General features: G+C 40.8%; 2 protein-coding genes across 4 annotated transcripts in view; one reads left to right on the top strand and one right to left on the bottom strand.

The window, feature by feature from the left end:
* FYB2 (FYN binding protein 2) overlaps positions 1–4931 on the bottom strand; it is a 71762-nt gene extending 66831 nt beyond the window's left edge. The window contains exon 1 of the mRNA XM_067467870.1: positions 4730–4931. Coding sequence (XP_067323971.1) covers positions 4730–4744 — 15 coding nt within the window. The 5' untranslated portion in view covers positions 4745–4931. The remainder of the gene's footprint in view (positions 1–4729) is intronic.
* A 13893-nt stretch (positions 4932–18824) lies between these two features.
* Positions 18825–20883, top strand: part of C8A (complement C8 alpha chain) — a 74483-nt gene continuing 72424 nt past the window's right edge. For 2 of the 3 annotated variants that reach the window (XM_067467868.1, XM_060773579.2), the window contains exon 1: positions 18825–19013. In XM_067467868.1, the coding sequence (XP_067323969.1) occupies positions 18862–19013 (152 nt within the window). In that variant the 5' untranslated portion in view covers positions 18825–18861. Of the gene's footprint in view, positions 19114–20883 lie in introns of all 3 variants that reach the window. The other variant, XM_060773580.2, reaches the window with a different exon arrangement.

The raw sequence follows: 20883 nt of genomic DNA, 5'->3' as shown, positions 1-20883 counted from the left end.
GAGTTGGGGCCTGCCTGATGTCCTTAGGGAGTGAGTTTTACAATTGAAGGGAGATGTTGACAAGCTGGAATGTGTCCAGAGGGAAGGCAACTAAAATGATCAGGGGTCTGGAGAACAAGCCCTATAAGGAGTAGCTTAAAGAGCTGGGCATGTTTAGCCTTCAGAAGAGAAGGCTGAAAGGAGACATGATGAGGGCCATGTATAAAGATGCGAGGGGAAGTCAGAGAGAGAAGGGAGCAAGCTGTTTTCTGCTGCCCTGGAGACAAGAACATGGAACAATGGTTTCAAACTACAGGAAAGGAGATTCCACCTGAACATTAGGAAGAACTTCCTAACTGTGAGAGCTGTTCAGCAGTGGAACTGGAGTGTGGTGCACTGGAGTGTGGTGGAGGCTCCTTCTTTGGAGGCTTTTAAGCAGAGACTGGATGTCCATCTGTCGTGGGTGTTTTGAATGTGATTTTCCTGTTTTTTGGCAGAGGGTTGGACTGGATGGCCCACAAGGTCTCTTCCAACTCTATGATTTTATTATTCTATGATTCTCCTCTTACTGGCCAGAGGCTGCTCCGTCAATACTTTCATTTGTGCCAAGGCTCTTGCCACACTTTTATTATCTCTCCCAAGTAAAACACTGCATCAAACTACACCTCTGTCGCATCACTCACTGGACACACACATCCCTTCTAAGTCTTCTTCTTCTTCTTTCTATCAAGTTTGGATGGCCATTTGCTGGGGCTAAGATTGTGGTTTTCCTGTATTAAAACTGAAGCAGGATGGACTGGATGGCCCTTGAGGTCCCTTCCAACTTTTATTATTAATATTATTACTATCATAGAGGTTGGGTGGCCATTTGTTGGGGCTAAGATGGTGAATTTCCTATATTAAAGTTGAAGGGGTTGGATTGGAAGGCACTTGAGGTCCCTTCCTACATTATTTATTTATTATTATTATTATTATTATTATTATTATTATTATTATTGAGGCTGGATGGCCATCTTTTGGGGGGCTTTGATAGTACTTTCCCTGCATGAAGGCAGATGCCTTCACTCTCCTTCCCCTCCCTTCCCCTCCTTCTTCATGCCCAGTACAGCATGGACAACACAGGAGAGGAACAAAAGGAGGGAGAAGGAAAAGAAGAGAAAGGTGAAGGTGAAGAGAAAAAGGAAGAAGAAACAGAAGAGGAAGGATAAGAAGAGGAGGAAGGAAGAAGAATTGAAAAGAAAGGAGGAAGTGAAGAGGAAAAGGAAGAAGGAAGGAGAAGAAGAGGAAGTGAAAGAGTTCAGCAGGTCTTGCCTTGGATTTCTCTTTTGCTTGTGACTTTGGGAGCAAGAGGAGAGGAGAAGGAGGGTGCAAAAGGGAGGAGGAGGGCAGCTCATGAGGGAGAAGGAGAAAAGCGGTGCGCGAGGGAAGAGGAGAAGGGCAGCGTGTGAGGGAAGAGAAGGGCAGTGCATGGGGCAGGGGGACAAGGGCGGCGTGTGACTGCTGTGCCAAGAGGAGAGGAGAGGCCATACACCTTCTCCTCCTCTTGGCACAGCGACCCAGCTGGATCTCTGTGCCAAGAGGGGAGGGTCCTGGTCTTTCAGTTCCACAATTTCTTGCCAGGACCCTCACTCAAGTATAAACCGAGGGTGGCATTTTCAGCCTAAAAAGGGCAGAAAAACTCAGCTTATACTCAAGTATATACAGTATCTGTTTGCCCTCCCATCAGATGGGAGACATATTTCTCCTCCCGCTGTCTCCTCCGCAGTTTTATTTTGATAGAAAAATCCTCTTATGGAAGTGCTTTTTAATGCGAGATCACATTTTAAAAAGATATAAATTACTGTTCCTTCATCCTCAGTCCCAAAAAGATAATGATGGATTAAAGGAATCTATACTACCCAGCTGAACTGTTTAAAATCTTAAAAGATGATGCTGTCAAGGTGATGCATGCCATATGCCAGCAAATATGGAAAACACAAGAATGGCCATCAGACTGGAAAAAATCAACTTATATCCCCATACCAAAAAAGGGAAATGCGAAAGACTGCTCCAACTTCCGTACAGTGGCCCTTATTTCTCATGCCAGTATGGTAATGCTCAAGATCCTGCAAGGAAGACTCCAGCAATACATGGAGCGAGAGTTGCCAGATGTTCAAGCTGGGTTTAGAAAAGGCAGAGGAACGAGAGACCAGATTGCCAATATCCGCTGGATAATGGAGAAAGGCAGGGAGTTTCAGAAAAACATCTATTTCTGATTCATTGACTATTCTAAAGCCTTTGACTGTGTGGATCATAATAAATTGCGGCAAGTTCTTGGTGGGATGGGCATACCAAGCCACCTTGTCTCTCTCCTGAGGAATCTGTACAAGGACCAAGTAGCAACAGTCAGAACTGACCATGGAACAACAGACTGGTTCAAGATTGGGAAAGGCGTACGGCAAGGCTGCATACTCTCACCCAACCTTTTTAACTTGTATGCAGAACACATCATGCGATGTGCGGGGCTTGATGAATGCAAAGCTGGGGTGAAAATTGCTGGAAGAAATATTAACAACCTCAGATATGCAGATGACACCACTCTGATGGCCGAAAGCGAGGAGGAGCTGAGGAGCCTTCTAACCAAGGTGAAAGAAGAAAGCGCAAAAGCTGGTTGCAGCTAAACATCAAAAAAACCAAGATTATGGCAACAAGAATGATTGACAACTGGAAAATAGAGGGAGAAATCGTGGAGGCCGTGACAGACTTTGTATTTCTAGGCGCAAAGATTACTGCAGATGCAAACTGTGGCCAGGAAATCAGAAGACACTTACTTCTTGGGAGGAGAGCAATGTCCAGTCTCAATAAAATAGTAAAGAGTAGAGACATCAGACTGGCAACAAAGATCCGCCTAGTCAAAGCCATGGTATTCCCTGTAGTAACCTACGGATGTGAGAGCTGGACCTTAGGGAAGGCTGAGCAAAGGAAGATAGATGCTTTTGAGCTGTGGTGCTGGAGGAAAGTTCTGAGAGTGCCTTGGACTGCGAGAAGATCCAACCAGTCCATCCTCCAGGAAATAAAGCCCGGCTGCTCACTGGAGGGAAGGATACTAAAGACAAAGTTGAAGTACTTTGGCCACATCATGAGGAGACAGCAAAGCCTAGAGAAGACAATTATGCTGGGGAAAGTGGAAGGCAAAAGGAAGAGGGGCCGACCAAGGGCAAGATGGATGGATGGCATCGTTGAAGTGACTGGACTGACCTTGAAGGAGCTGGGATGGTGACGGCCGACAGGGAGCTCTGGCGTGGGCTGGTCCATGAGGTCACGAAGAGTCGGAGACGACTGAACGAATGAACAACAACAACAACATACTACCCATCTCGGCTTCTCTCTTCAGAACAACGTCATCATTATGTTTATTAAGTGGACAATAGGGAATTCCCATGACATGTGAATTTTTTATCTGTCTCTCGCAGGGAATTTAAAATGAAATCAATTTCCAATCGTCTTAGGCATAGTCAGGAAAAATCATACTTTAGAAATGGAGAAATAGTTGAAACCCATGGTACGAGCTAGCATTGTGTGATGTGCTCTGTTGGTAGCTGTTTCTTAAATATTTATTGTGTTAAGCCCCTAGAAAACATCCAGTGGATGGTGCATACTAAGTATCCCTGTTTCTTAGGTCTGAAGTTGAAGACTTGGTGACAGAGCTAGTTTATATTGATGTTTTAAATTGCTCCTCTGTATATAGCCATAGACTCATAGTTTGCAGGTTTAATTTTTGCAAATTTAATTATTCATAGATTTGATTTATATAGTCTCTTTAGGAATCTCTAGGTCCTTCAGTGAGACACTATGGTCAATTTCTGCCAAAATGTTAATATTTATATTGACCCAGGTCTTTTGGGATGGTGGGGTTGCAAGGCCTTGGGGGGAATGTCCTTCTCGGTGTTGTGAGCTGTTGCATGGGGGGCAAAGTATTTCTGTAATTTCCCACATGAAGCAATTGAAATTGGCAGCAAGTTGACTGTAATGTGTAAACCAGCCCAAAGTCAACATGCTATCCTTAGTCTGACCCTTGATGCAAGAATCTTTTAAAATGTCATTCTTTTCTTCTTTTCCTGCAGTAAGCCTGAGGAGGGACAGCCATCATCTTTCATCACGTACATAGTACTCTGTGTTATAAATCTCACTGTACAACTAGGTCTCCTAAAGCATAAATACAAAGTTATGGAAACAGACATTTCCCCAGAGCAAAACTGCTTGGCTTTTATTGCCAGGTAACAGATCAGTATTTTTCTCTACAAATACCTTTTTCACAAAAAGGTTCCACTTATGGGAATACTGTACAGATTAATTGCAGGAGAGCCAGTTTCAAGTTTCAAACAGCCTAGATGTTCAATTGTGAGTTATCCTTGTGTTGGCATAATTCACAGTGATTTCTACATATATTCATCATTGTAAATAATTAATTCATTGGGAGATGTTTTACAAAGAGTCTGAAAAACCTAGAACTGGACATGGTCGTTGGCATCATTGAGTCTAACACACTGAATCTGTACTGGCTCTGCAATGTAGGCTGTGGCTGCAATATCCCTGGCTGATGACTATCCAGTCTTTTTTCAAAGCCTCTAGAGGAGAATTCAACACCTCACAAGGAACTGTTGAACAGTTCTCATTTTGAAGAAGTGGCTCCTTAACATTAACAGAATGCACATGCACAAACATATATACAGCAACAATAAAATACAAATTGTTTCCCTGCAATACATACCACTTGTTCTAGCATGGTGCTGTGGAGCTTTGCTTTATCTTTTCTTTATCTTCTCTCCAGCACTCCTGCAGATTATCTGAACACTGCTTTCATATATCCTCTTCTTTTCTTATGGTCAATCATAACTCTTTCTACATTTCTTCATGATTTAGGCCTCATCTACAGTAACCACTTAGGTAGGTGTAGATCAGCATCAGCCCATGGTGACCAAACACCACACAGAGCTAATCTGCAGAAATATGATGCAAGGCCACCTTATCACAGCCTTGCCCCATGTTACAGAATGTCATGGGAAACTGCAAATTTTGCTTTGGAATTTGTGCTTTCCCTTTCATATGCTTAGGGCCAGTGGGGAACTGGCTGTAACTATCCCTACTGTCATCTCATGTCCCTGAGCTGACCAGGGCCAAAGGATGGCATTATTATTATTATTATTATTATTATTATTATTATTATTATTATTTATACCATGCTTTATCTCTCCTGAAGAAGGGCCCTTTTGGCCCATGGCATTGTGTCGGCAATTGTAGGTAAAAGGGAAGTCGCAAGGGATGGCTCGTGGTGCCCCGTGCACCCTCCCTCCTCCCCCCCTCCCCCATCAAATGGCAGAAAGGGCGGCAATGCATGGCAATTGCGTTGCCCCATTACCCAATCTGCCATCACACAGGGAAATAGAAGAGAAAATGTGGGTAGCTCCACCAGAGATACCCAAAATACGCTTTCCTCCCTGTAATCATGGAGAAGTGCCTTTCAGTGTTTTCCCCTGACTCTGAGAGGGCAGTGGGTGGGGCCTGCCATGCATTATGTGGCACACAACAGGCCCCATTCTTGCCATGAAGCAAAGAGGCACAATGAGACAAGAATGCCCCATGTGAAGAGGTGGCTAGTCTCCTTCCTCTCTCCCCATTTCCTGCTCCATGTCACAGCAGTTTCCAGCTGTGGCATGGGATCTTTCTGTTTCCCATCAGTTGACCTGACATCGGATGGGAAGGGAGGGGGATATGAGAGGGATTCCTTTCTCCCTCCCTCCCTGGTCCCATTGTGCCAGCTGACATAAGGCAAATGTTGGGAAACAGGTAGGTCCATGCCAAATCAGGAGGCCACTGTGACGGGGAAAGAGTTAATGAACTTTCTCCCTCTACGGCAGCTGGAGGAAGCCCTATGGGAACACTTTGTGGGGTCGATCCATTTTCTAGCATACTGGATCATCCCTGAATTAAGTGTCAGTGTAAATGTACCCTTAGTTTCCAAACCTTTGACCATCCTGGTCTTCTTTCTCTGGATTTGTTCTGGCATGTCAATATCTCCATCCATGACAACTGTCACTGACCTGGCCTTGGAGGTGGAAGAGAAGGCACAGTATCTGTTGAACTTAATCCCTTCTCATACTGCTTTTTCTTTTGTAAGTCTGAAGGCAGAAAACTCTTTTGTTGTTCTTTTACATAAAAAGTACCATGTACAAAACATGATGATGAGATTATTTTTATTATTATTCAAAAGCTGGACACCATACACCCTGACCATTGTGGGGCAAGGCGCAGTTATTTCTGTGAACTGGGTGTTCTGTTCTGTTAAAGCAGTGCTAACATGCTGTTTTAAGCCTCAGTTCTGCTACTAAAAGTATTATTTCCTCTACTCCAATGAATCTACGATTTACTCATTATTCTTTATCTCTTGTCAATGAATTGTTTATATAGACATGTTTGTGAATTCTGAACATTTAAAAGTGAAATTGGGCAAACCCTTGGCTGGCTCCCAGTTCTACTAGGGGAAAACAGGTAGAAATACTAATAGGGGCTATGTGCTTTCCTGCATAGCTGTGGGGCTCAAGTGTTTGATTAATGAAACCCACAAACGAAGAAGCATTTGTCACTTCAATGTGTGTTTTGGAACCCAATGCATTACATGATTGGAGTTCCGCTGCTCTCTGAACAATAGGCCTATTTTCTGTGCTGGAAACAACTCATGTTTTTCCTCATGTCATTGCTGGTGTTTTCAGGGGGGAAAAACACCAAAAAAAACCCCCTTAACATTGGGTCTTATTATTGGTGCAGCCATATCTGACAGCTACTAGTTAACTGGGGTAAGCAGAAGAATTTATCTCTCTATCCCTCCACCCTTTCAGTGAAATGTTTTTTTTTTAATCTACTAAACATATCAGCTTCCCAGAGCAAGGCAAAGACATGTTTATAAGCAATTTCCTTCAAAGCCCCAAAGCCTAATCTACAGTGCCTCAGCAACAACAGTGGCATAAACCAGTTCAGCTTTGGAAGTAGCAGAAGTAGTTAAAAATGAGGAAAGGGAAGTTTTCTTTGCAGGGAAGATAGCCTTGCCGCAAGACTTTCCTTCCTTCTTTCCTTCCTTCCTTCCTTTATTATTTTAAAAAGACACATTCCAATTCTTTCATATAAGTGGGAAAGGTGCTTTTGCAAACACATGAGTCTCCATTTTGGGGACAAACAGGTAGGAGCTCAGAAATGGTACATGTGGCCTTAGTGGGGATATGGGCGATTTCTGTGCAGTCCAATGTTTTCAGATTTTCCACCCCTGATTTTTAAATAACATGTATAAGAATCTTAACCATTTATTCCAGATTTCAGACATTTGGCTACACACTGATAAAATGCTTTCCCTCCCCACAAGTAATTTTAATTGATTTTTATGTACTTGTTTTTTTTTCTGTGTGCTGTTTTACTACATAAATGCAGTTTAGCACTTTGGCAAAAAGACAGTATCATCATAGCAAAAGGATCTTGATATAATTTTTATATCAAGCTAGAATTTGGAGGCTCCTGCCCAGGAGCAAAGAGCCCTTAGACCCACCAAAGAGAGTCCGAAAGCCTTGGCAAGCGAAAGAGGAGAAAGGCCCAGAATTTGCCTGATTTTTCCCAAATAAATATCACCAAGGTTGAAGAAAAGCCATCAAGATTTATTTAGCAATCCAGCTGAAAAGGATGCAGAGCTGCAATCATTCGCCAGCAGAGCATAAAGAGAATACATCAATACAGCCATTTATTATTTATAGTAAATTCAAAGTTGCAGAGTTCAAACTTCTCGCCCCGGCCTCCCTGCTTCCCTCCATCATGATTGGACAATGGGCAAACAGCTGGGAGGCAGTCCTCCCGCCCCCAGCACCTCTGGACCAATCAGGAAGCTCCAGCGGTCCATAGGATCCAATGGGGAGGCTCCTGCCACCTAGCGGCAACAGCAAATCAGGAAAGAGGTGGGCGGGATGATAGAATACAAAGGAATCTGTGGATGAGTTCTGGAAAAAAATGCCATGTGGCCTGCGAGACAAAAAAAGGGAAGTCTCAAGCAAGGCTGATCTATTGTGTTTTGATTGGAATGAATCAACATGTGTAAAGGAAAGTCTGGATTTTACTAGCCAGCTAACAGTACAATGAGGGCGAAACTGAGGTGAATGTTCCTTAGTGGGAAGTTAGTTAAATCAACCAGTGCAAAGGTGGGGGCTTTTCAAGGGTCCCCTGACCTCCAGGTAGAAAAATGATTAGGGGTCTGCCAGGGGGCAAACAGCATTGTTGGGCAATCCTCCAAGAACAAAGCCGCCTGTCAGTTTATTTTTCATGCAAAGGAAATTGTGGTTCGGGGTCTTTGGAATGTCTGGAGCTCTGCAGTTTCCTGGGGGGATCTCTTCATAAGGAAAGGGAAGGGAAAAAAAGGTCAAGGGGAAAACCTCAGCCACAAGGAAAATCATGCATAAATGTGTGTGTCCTTGGAAGGGAATGAAAAAGGTCAAGGGAAGGCCACTAGCACAAAGGAAAATATATATAGGGTTGAAGTTGTAGGAACCATATGCTTATAATTCATAACGGGAAAGTTCCATATAGAAGTATGTTTTTGAAAGGGAAACAAAAGGGTCCATGGGGAATGATTAAAAGCATGAAATTCATGAGGAAAGGTCCAAAGGATTTCACTGAGCCAGTCAAGGGAGTCCTGAAGACTTGTCCTTGGCCCTTGGAAAACCGTAAGTTACTATCCCTTATTTGGGGGGTGGGGGGACATGCTCGGCTTCAATTTTACATAAAACAATGTACAGGTTTTATCTTTTATTCCATTTTATAAAAATGAATGTCGGACTTTTAAAAGTAGGAACTTGGAAACTCATAAACAAGCTTTCGTAAAATGTTGAACTCCATAATTGACCAATCTGAAGTTTCCCAATGCATCATTGTTAGTTCTGAAGCATCAGTGTCTAATTTTGGAAACTCAATATAAGATGAAAGCAATTTAAGAAATTGTACCTATTATATCTACTTAAGGCAGTAGGTAGAAATCCACATTTTAGGGGATGTATTGTGCAAAGGGACAATTAGAGTGATACATTACACAGCATTTAGGGCATTTCATGCTAACAGTTAAAAGGGCACTGAGCAGATATTCCTTGATTTTCTCCTGAATGATTTCTCTATTGTATGGAGATGGAGCTGATGTGGAAAGGGTTGGTGGTGGTTTAAAAAAGGAAGATCATGGGAAACCCCTGTAAAATTCGGTGAATGAGGCAGAGTGATGGCATGATAAAGATGTCCTTTGGAAAAGCTCTGAATATCGCAACACAGGGATGTATACACACAGAAGGTTAAATGGCCTCTGTAGATGTTTTGCATTTTCAAGTAAACTTCTTAGTGTTGCTTATTCAAAAGAGAAAACATGTGAAGGCATTCATAATGCAAATCAGCACTCTAGTCAACTTACTGTTTACTTGTGGAACACAAACTGTTGTTCTATGTGTGTAATCCAAATCAACATATATTTATTTGGAAAAAGGTCCAATTGAGATAAATTAGAATGATTGCCCGAGAGTTCATAGGATTGCATGTCTCACCTCCTGATGTTTGAAACTTAATCAACAAAGCTTCTGCATGTGCACAAATTCAAGATTTGGACTGGCCAGTCAAAATCTCTGCTGTTTTAAGATTTTATATGGACAAAGGCCTTGTTTTTCAGTTTCCACTAGAGGGAGAGCTAAGCCAGCTTTAATTCCATTGGTTTCTTTGACTTATTTCTACCATTTGCAAGGAAGAAGTAAAAAATGTTTGCATGATGGATTGATCTTCAAGTTAAACACAGACAAGGTGGGTAATGACAATTCTTATTGGACCACCTTATAAATTATTTGCATGGCCAATAAAATTTATTGCACATACATCTATTATTTTTCCCTTTAGCAATATTTAAAAGGGGTCTATTCAAACAAGAAAATGGAAATCTAAAATGGAAAAGAGATTTCTAGACTGCCAATCAGTTCAGCCCTCTGTTTGACCCTGTGGTTCTGATATGCCACTCTCTGAAGCAAGAAAATGTTCCTGCCATTACAGATATCAATCTGAAAGCAGCTCTACTGCATTTTGATTGATACCTGTTGATTTACTACCTGAAACATTGTATTTGTGATCTATTTTATAAAGCCTATAATTGTGCCCAATAGCAATCCACTCTGATAAATTTCCATGGGTATGACAAGAGTAAAAGTACTGAAAACCAACAGATTTAAACTCTATCCTTCAATTTTCCCAAAGGAAAATCATACATTTTTGGGTCAAATTTTGATGAAGATTAGAGATGAGCTATAGTTAGGTTGTTGAATAAATACAGACCTTCATTGTTTTGGGTACATTCTGAACAGCAATAAAAAGTATTAATTTCCCTGCCCCTTATAGTAGCAATGGCTAAAAAAGTTATATTGGGCATGTTCTCTTTCATTCATAGGTTAGAAATCTGCCAGTGTGCCAATTTATTCTGTAGAGAAAATCTGTTTCATTCTACATACAATTTCTGGTTTGTTTGTTTTTTTAATGAAGACTCACAAGAGGTTTTCTCCAACTATGCAGGAAGGCTCAGAAGTTTCAAAAGGCAACCAGGGTAAGGACATATTTGCTGATTCCGAGTACTTCATTCTTCCCATCTAAATTTAGACCTGAAAGACTAGACAATATGTGGCTGCACTGATATGTAAACAAGCGCAATGAGAGACATTGCTCAATGTGACTCCAAATCATGAGACATTTCTATTAACGCTATCAGTGTTATCCTCCAGTTCTCTGGCTTTGTGGAGCAATAATCAACATGCAATAACCTTAACTTTGTTCTCAAATTAGGAAGCATTTCTCTTATTGTTGGCTCTGTCTATACATGGACCATCCCCAAGACAACCCTCCAAAATCTTAGTTGGGGTTTCCAAACCAGGATGCTCCTAGGCCCTGAGATTTCATGACCAAAAACAGAGACTTAGGGACAACTATTTGTGATATCACAAAAAGAGGCCATGGTGATGTTACAAAGACCAGGTCCCAGTGATGACATTAAGTATGATAATATTAAGCACCAGTCAAAGATATACGAAGTATGTCATTAAAGTAAGAAACACAAATTCCAAAAAAGAGGGAAATAAACACAGACATACACACAGAGAAAGAAATTCTTCCCTTTGTCTTGGGGACTAGAGAAAAGGATCGAGACCCTGAGCCATCAAAAAGGGCACACATTTTAAAATGATATACACAGAAATTAGACAGCTATTTTTGGAAATGCTGAGAGGAACATAACAGTCATTTTGTGAGAATGTAGATGTTGTGGTCTATGGCTGTAATGCTCTTGTGGCTTTAAATTGTCCTAACAGGGTTATACTGGCAGAGCTACTTTTCCCAACAGTGGAAAGGAAGTATCCACTACCTTCTTCCAGGACATTTTTTTCCCTAGTAACAATATTGGCTGCTGGAGAGCATCCAAATTCAGCTCCACCTGGGCGCCAAAGAGCCACTGACTGACCAAAGGGATACATTGAATATTCTCTTTTGTGGCACTGTTCAGCCAGGTACCAACATCCTTCCATTCCAGAAGCAAAGCTATGATTTAAGTATGCTGGTGGGTATTATTCACACTCTGCCAGCTTCAAATAGGATCTCACCAAATTATCCTGTGTGGCATTCAGAAGACCTGAGAGAATTCCTCTGTTCAATCCCTTGCAGATACTTGCAGATGACTTGGGAATCTTGAAATTGTAATTGAAATCCAGCATGGAACTGTGTGACCAATGAGGGTGAAGAGAAGGAGAAAAGAAATCATACTATGCACATGAAAATTGCTGACAATTACCATGAAACTGGGAACAAGAAGGAATGTATCTGTGCACATTTGTGAACATGGACATTTTGTTTTCTTCTTATGACAAGTAGACTCTGTCAATTCTCTAAAGATATGGTGCCTTGTGCACTGGTATCAGGCAGGTTAGTCCAATGTAAACCTGGCCCTGAACTGTTGGCTCTGAGAGTTTCAGGGCCATTGTTTGGACAGTCTTCAACTGCATCAGTTCGGCTTGGTTGTCACCTCCTCCATCTCATTGCAATTTCTAACTGGCCACAGAGAGCTTCTACATGACTGGTAGGGACAAGAAATAGAGCTTTCGCAGTGGTGGCCCCTCGTCTGTGGAACACTCTCCCCAGTGACATCAGATTGGCTACCTCCCTCCTGTCCTTTAGAAAGAAACACAAAACCTGGTTATGGGATCAAGCATTTGAACAGTAGTAGCAACAATCAGGAATAAAATTCAATGTGATATGTAGGACAATGCACTGTCCCAGACACTGATTTTAAACCGGTGTGATTTTAATAAAATGTTTCTTAATGTAATGTGTTTTAATGACCTGTTTTAAAATGTGTTTTATGATTGTGGTTAGCACTCCAATGAGTGCTTATTGTGAAGCCGCCCTGAGTGACCCCCCCCCCCCGGGTTAGAAGGACAGGGTAATAAATAAATAAACAAACATGGCAGTGTCCACTTGGACAGCAGATTAGGCTGAATCAGATCTAATCCCACTGACTGTTCTGAAGTCCTGGGATATTCCAGAGCTTCCACCAAACTCTGGAGTTCCTCCCAACTTTGCATAAAGTGAGGCAAAGTCAGAATATAGCAAATCCTGGGATACTTGTTGGAAGTCTTTATGCATCATGGAGACAGCTAGCAAGCAATCCATTTGCATTGGAATATGGAATATGGAAATTTGGGTCCATGATAAAAAAAAAAGATATACTTTATCCTAGCCAGTGAATGAGCCCACATATGCATCTATGTAAGAACTAGGCATGGCAAAGAATAAATGCCACACCCAGGCTTAGACCAGATAAATTTAAAAGATAGCAGGGGGATCACTCAACTGCTTTGTCTTCTTCTTCTACCACCTCCAAGGCTCTTTAGCCCATTCCATTGAATGAATAGTTGGGTTTTTTTTGCAGAGCACTATCGAATGGTTGCACTGAGAGGATCATTCAATTTGTTTTTGCATTTTGAAACAATGCTATCCTTCTGCCACTAAATCAACATATCTTCTACCCACCTTTTTGTTCCTTTCCCTTGTCATATCATAAAAGATTCATCTTAGCCTTAGCCTTCTTTGATATGCTGTTTTAACAGAGCTGCAAAAATGTGGCCATATGCGCATTGTCTTTTTTTACATTCGATTGCAACAAACCACACTGAAAGGTACTTTCCGCTGAAGGTCATTACCTAAAACTTAATAGCAGAGGCCCAAAGTACATTTCAGACTACTTCTGCTTCTAATTTTATTATTATACGGAGGTAAGACCTAGCTATCATTTTCAATATGCAATATCTTGCAACAGAAGAAGTGTTTTATTTCACATGCAATTTGCTCAGCTGCTGGAATTTCCCAATTTCTCATGCACCTCCACAAAACACTCACTAAAATGACCTACCTTTCTGAAATTGCAGATCTGCTCGACTGCACAAAGCAGTGCCCTGCCTTATTTCTAGAAAAAAGTCCTCAAATAACTTTTATTGTATATGGTATGTTTCTAATGCTGCTATCAGGAAGTAGAAAAGAGAAATGATGCTTTTATAATATCTCTAGCTGCTGAGAAGGCAGGTGCAATTTATATTGAAGGTCAGTTGGCTTTGGACTCAAAATATTCTCTGTGACTATGTTCACCCTGAATATAGAGTTAAAGGATAATTTTATATTTTAAGATCCCTCTTTTGTCTCTCAAATTGCTTTTAAAAAACAAAGATTTAGATCCCAGTGATGCAGTGACTGAGTAGGCAAACATGACAGCCGTTATGAGCTAAGCAATAACTCACTGTGCCTTGGATGCTAGAAACGATTTTATTGAGACAAGCAATGGGGGAAAATGAATTGCCATTTCCTTTAGGGCCCTGAACTGTGTACAGTTTGTTTTTCTTAAGTGAATTCATCAGTAGGTTTCAGTGTACCATTTTGCAATGCTTTCACACATGGCAATATTGGGGTGAGGGGGGTTACCTATTCTTTTTGAGCAGGTAGTAACTATTATTGCTTTCACATAGGCTCAAACAGACCCAATCTGAGTTTGAATCTGAGTCTGCTTTGCACTTTCCTGACATGATCTTCCACATCCACCTTCAAAACAGTATATTCTAGATCTGTTGTCAGTCATGTGCCATTAGAGTTCAAACCTCGAACCTACTTTGATTGATAGGATTTAGCCCTGGAATCCTGAAATTGGATGATAGAGAAGATCTCCAACTGTTTCCTTGTTAAAACAATCCATTTAATATTCATTTTTGTTACACATATACTTTACAGACATTGTCTATTCAGTCACCATGGATCAACAGAGACTGGGACTCTGATACATTTCTAAATTGACAGAGTTATGTACTGATGAACAGTCAGTGGCTCCCATTGGGTGAAAACAGAGATACGTTTATCAAGTAACTTGGGTTACTATCCCTTATCTGGAATTCTGAAATCCAAAATTTATTTATTTATTTATTATTTAAAACATTTACCATATTTTCCAACATATAAGACGACTGGGCGTATAAGAGGACCCCAACATTTCCAGTTAAAATATAGAGTTTGGGATATACTCGCTGTATAAGACTACCCCTCTTCCAACACACACTGCAGCCCTCAGTGTGAGATCTGAGAGACAGAGAAGGAGGTACAGTAATAGGATACAAGGGCAGGTCAGGTGGATGAAAGAGGCATGCTCTTCTGGGCACAGTGCCACTCTATCACTTTTTTTCATACCCGGTGGTCCTGGATGCCTGCAGCTTGCTCCGCCTTTCACTTACACCTTCCCGGTAAGGCGCCCCCTCACCTCATCATCGGGACTGCATTAAGTCACTTCTTTCCACGAATCTACCATACTTGTACAGTAGCACCCTTGCTGCTTTCATACAGTCACCACATAGGGCGGAGATGTGGCCACAGCCATTTTTGAGCTCCCCTCACCATATGTGGTGACTGCAGGTTCTCCAGTCCATCTTAGAAGTTTCAGCACCTGTCCTATAAGATGACACCCAGCATATAAAACGACCCCCGGTTTTTGAGAAGATTTTCCTGGGTTAAAAAGTAGTATTATATGCCAGAAAATACAGTATATTCCACCCTTCTGACCTCAAAGGGGACTCAGGGCAGAGCACAACATACAAAATGACAAACATTCAATGCCGGGACATAAATAGATGCTTCAGCATCCAAAATTATCCATATGGGTGATTGAAATAATGACACCTTTCTGATGATTCTGTGTACCACAACTTTGTTTCATGCCCAAAATTATTAAAAATACTGGATTTAAATTTAGCTTCAGACAATGTCTATAAACAAATGAATTTCATGTTTACACTGGGGTTCTATTTCAAACATACCTCATTATACGAGGGGTATTTTTTAAGTAAGGTCCGTTTTGTTGTAGACACTTGTAGTACGCGCGCAATGAGTGCGTGCGTTGTGTACCAGCATGCCTCAGGAACAACTGTGCTCAGTTTCCACTCTTTAGCTAACCTGTACGATTCTGTTCTGTGTTTTAAAAATGTTTAAGACTATCAACTCACCCGCCGCATGTGAAGTTCGCTCAGTGATACGGTTTTTGTCAGCAAGGAACCTGCCTGCTGCAGAAATTCATCGACAGATTTGTGAAGTGTACGGTGATACTGTTATGAGTGGGTAGGACAATTCAAGGATGGCCATGACAACGTCTATGATGAGGTCCGCTCCGGTTGCCCTTCTTTGATTACAGACGATTTGGTGGCTTTAGTTGAAGCGAGGATTCGTGAAGAGGGTATTTTAAAATTGGTTCAGAGGTATGATAAGTGTTTGAACAAACTTGGCAACTATGTCGAAAAATAGAGTGAAGTATGTACTTTCTGAAAATAAATTTACTTTTTTGAAATAAACTTTCGTTGTGTACTTATGTTCAAACGGACCTTACTTAAAAAATACCCCTCGTATATATTCAAGTAGTCAAGAATCTATTAAAAATCTGAAGTATGAAACACTTCTGCTTCCACGCATTTCAAATAAGGGATACTGAATCTATATCTTACTATGATACACATATAATCCTTTGCTAAGATACTTGTCTGGAGTGTTCAGAAACACTTTTTACAAATATCAAATGCGAATATTTGATATAGTAATATTATATAGTTGGATCATGTTAAATGTTCTTTAGTTTTACTTTTTAAAGCACCCTATGGGAAGGGATCCTAAACTAAAAGTTAGTATCCTACAGTTAGAAGATAACGTCATAGCTTGAAATAACATCTTCTCAGCAAACTCTTTAAACTTTCCATGTTAGTGTAAAGTTAATCGTACACCAAGGACAAGGCACTGCCCTTTTGCCATACTATAATCTATTCAAGGGGAACAATAAATGTGGTGAAGATCTGTAAATCCAATGAAGAACAGCTGAGGCAATTGGGTATGCTTAGCTTAGAGTCTGCAAAGGAGGCAAGTGAGATATGACAGCTATCTTCAGGAATTTGAAGACAATGGTGCAAACCTTTTTCTCCTTAAAGAATTGGAACTGAAAGAATTAGTTCAAATTACAAGAAAAGATACCTTTGCTATCAGAAGAAATTCTACATGGTAAGAACTGTTCTACATTGGTACATTCTCCTTCTTTGGAGGTTTTTAACTAGTCTATCTGAGTGCCCATCACTCAGGGATTCTTTGGTGTTTTAGTAGTGGTTCCTTCCAACTCAACACTGCTATATTATCATAATTTTTGGATTACAGTGCTACTAGCACACAGTTGTCTGTCATATTTACATTGTCTAAATCAAAGCTATTTAAATTTTGCATACCACAAAAATCCCAGAAAATACATTCATGTATAATTATTCCTATGCCTACTCTTACTCTTAGCCAACATTGTCAGCCACCTGTATCTGGAGGCATGGAATACTCACATATGAATATAGAAAAGAAGAGAGGAAAATTATATTCCCCATGTCCCTTTAGTATAATTAAAAGCAGAAGCCAGCCAAGCCCAACAAGTAGAAAACAACAACAAAACTTTATTTATATACCGCTCTATCTCCCCAAGGGGACTCAGAGCGGTTTCCAAGTGACATAATCAATACATACAAAGAGAACAGCATAAACATAAAATTAACAAGACAAAATAAGCATTAAAACCACAATAGCATATATATTTAAAATAATCTTCCCTGTTCAAGGCAGTTTAAAAGGCCGGACCAGGCTAGTGCGATTTTAGAGGGCCCAGGAAATTAGGTAGAGTCTATGGCTGTACCAGACATCCTGAGGAGTGAGGTTGAATGGGCCTTAAGAAGCATTGCTAACAACAAGGCAGCAGGAGACGATGGGATCCCAGCTGAACTATTTAAAATCTTAAAAGATGATGCTGTCAAGGTGATGCGTGCCATATGCCAGCAAATATGGAAAACACAAGAATGGCCATCAGACTGGAAAAAATCAACTTATATCCCCATACCAAAAAAGGGAAATGCGAAAGACTGCTCAAACTTCTGTACAGTGGCCCTTATTTCTCATGCCACTAAGGTAATGCTCAAGATCCTGCAAGGAAGACTCCAGCAATACATGGAGTAAGAGTTGCCAGATGTTCAAGCTGGGTTTAGAAAAGGCAGATATGCAGATGACACCACTCTGATGACCGAAAGCGAGGACGAGCTGAGGACCCTTCTAATCAAGGTGAAAGAAGAAAGTGCAAAAGCGGGGTTGCAGCTAAACATCAAAAAAACCAAGATTATGGCAACAAGAATGATTGACAACTGGAAAATAGAGGGAGAAATCGTGGAGGCCGTGACAGACTTTGTATTTCTAGGTGCAAAGATTACTGCAGATGCAGACTGTGGCCAGGAAATCAGTAGACGCTTACTTCTTAGGAGGAGAGCAATGTCCAGTCTCGATAAAATAGTTAAGAGTAGAGACATCAGACTGGCAACAAAGATTCGCCTAGTCAAAGCCATGGTATTCCCTGTAGTAACCTACGGATGTGAGAGCTGGACCTTAGGGAAGGCTGAGCGAAGGAAGATCGATGCTTTTGAGCTGTGGTGTTGGAGGAAAGTTCTGAGAGTGCCTTGGACTGCAAGAAGATCCAACCAGTCCATCCTCCAGGAAATAAAGCCCGGCTGCTCACTGGAGGGAAGGATACTAGAGACAAAGTTGAAGTACTTTGGCCACATCATGAGGATACAGCAAAGCCTAGAGAAGACAATTATGCTGGGGAAAGTGGAAGGCAAAAGGAAGAGGGGCCGACCAAGGGCAAGATGGATGGATGGATGGATGGCATCCTTGAAGTGACTGGACTGACCTTGAAGGAGCTGGGGGTGGTGACGGCTGACAGGGATCTCTGGCGTGGGCTGGTCCATGAGGTCACGAAGAGTCGGAGACGACTGAACGAATGAACAACAACTATGGCTGTACATTTCCAGGGCCTAATTGAAGAAAGTGACCTGGGTAATTGGTAGAAAAAGATATGGCCAATTTATACAGTATCTGGGGCAGAGCTAGAACTAGTCATTCTCAAAGGTTTGTTTAAACCACCAGGTCTTCAGGCTCTTATGAACGGAGGGGAGGGATGGAGCCTGTCTTATTTCTAGGAAAACATCCTATTTCCCCAAATGTTCAGTTTGTATTTCATATCTGTAGCTTCTTGTTAATCCAAAGAATACACTTCCATCAAGAAACCTTTATGCTTTAAAATTAAGGCGATGTCAATTCTGTTAAACTGATAACAATTTGTTGACTTTATCATGTAAACAAAGCAGATGTCCACTAGCCCGGTATTTGGGAATCTGTTCCAAAGGGTCATGTCCTTCCAAGCCTAGAGTAGCTCTTTTGTCAATGATTCACAACTCATTGTATGATAAACTTTTCACAAAACAAAAAAAAACTGGAGGAGGAAAGTACACTCTCCAAAACAGGTACCCAAAGGGTTTCCAACACAAAATCGAAAGGCATTTGTTTTCACTAGAAGAAAATGTGGTTCCATCTGGGTAAGATATTTTCGCCTATGGTTGTCTTGATAGCTTATCTACTATCATGTCAGGATACAGCTGCAGCACACAGTAAGCTAACAGGATTGCCTTCGCAGAGGTAAGTCTATCTCCATGTAATTTAAGATACCGCCTTACATATAGAAATTGCTGTCTATCTGCTCAGTGCATCAATTCAGACTTGAGAATGAGGCATATGGGTACTATTACCTTTAAGCAGCTAGCAGAAAATGATTTATACAATGGCCCCATCCCAACACAATGATAGTGCTGTACCTCAACACAGTTTTGCAGCCTTGTAATTATACTATTTTGATTAAATGCTCACTTGCACTATTTTACCTCCAAAAATCCATTTATCACTTCTCACCTTTTATATCATTTTATATTTAACTGTTACCCAAGTTGTTTAAACATACAATGAGTTGATGTTCCTTATTATTTTTGTGATAATGGAATCAGGGAGAACAAAGTAACAATAAAATAAGATACAGTTTCTAATTTTTTGCAGCTTTGATTTTCAATACCTTATTGGCTCAAATTTTACACTAACACAGCAAGAGAAAGACTGAGCAAGAGAGAAAGAATTTAAAAGAAACTTCTATTGAGCCTTTCACCAGCCACTAATTACAAACTTGTCCAAAGGAAATATAATGTGAAAAGATCAAAACACGGTATCAGTAATAATTGGCATATGAGGCAGGGAGAGGCGGCAGAGGGAAGAAAAGATACATTTAATTATGGAGGCTTATTCTAGTAATCCTCGCTGAAACTAAATAATGAACGGATTTTTTGATGTTTGATGAAGTTATCAAACAAAGCAGGATAATGAAGAGGCAAATTTAAAAACTAGGTGAAGGTGAAATTATTGAATACTTTTTGGAAAGCTGAAGGATATTGACACCACATCTTTCTTCCACCAGGAACAGATAAAAAATATTTGGGGGCCTCTGACTGTTGGATTCTGATGTTTGTCTATAGAGACACTATGATTTGATCTATTGAACATTGATGTGTATCCACAGAATCCTCTCTTGAGCATTTGAGCCTTTCATTTAGCACTCTTTCTTCTGCAGCTTTGGATGAATTCATCTCTCTTCTAATTATCAGTAGTTTTCGCATCCTCCCACCCAATTGCACAGTCTCTTAAGAAAAACTGTCGGTTTGTCATCTGACAGAATGGGCTATCTCCTTTGAAGGCTCATGCCACCATATATTTGTTGGTCTTTAAGGTGCCACAGGAGCCTTTGTTGTTTTCATTCCGCTTGTCAGCCAGCCATCTTCACTGATAGTTGTTAAGTGACAATGACAGAGCTTGCTAAGAGCTCTTGGTGAGAAATGCGACAATAACAAGGATTTCTGAGGCGACCACTTCCTCTTTTCCCATCAACAAATTATTCAGCTGGGTGTGTTTTATTATAGAATATGTCGGATACAAATCTTAGTTATGCCTCTCAGTGGGAAAAGATATATTTTGCTGTATTCATTTTCCATCCTCCTTTTAGTTCCTGTCTGATTTTGGAAGCTAAACAGGGGCTGGCCCTAGATAGTACTTGAATGGGAGGCTGCAATAAATACTAACTAGGTGCTGTGGACTGTATTTCAGAGGAAGGACTTGGCAAAACCATATTGGTGTCTTTTTGCTTTAGACAGCCCTATGAAATTCATGGGGTCATCATAAATTGACAGGCAATTTGAGAACATTTTTATCCACAATGGGTGCATTTACATTGTAGAATCAATGCAGTTTGATACCACTTTAACTACTATATAATCCATGGGAATTTTAGTTTTACAAGGTCTTTTGCCTTCTCTGCCACAGAGTGTTGCTGCCTTACCAAACTACAGATCCATAGCACTGATCCATGGC

The sequence above is a fragment of the Anolis sagrei genome, chromosome 4 (assembly GCF_037176765.1).
Source record: "Anolis sagrei isolate rAnoSag1 chromosome 4, rAnoSag1.mat, whole genome shotgun sequence".
Taxonomy (NCBI): Eukaryota; Metazoa; Chordata; class Lepidosauria; order Squamata; family Dactyloidae; genus Anolis; species Anolis sagrei.
Note: the sequence above shows the minus strand (reverse complement) of the source record. Positions and strands in the feature narration are given on the sequence as shown.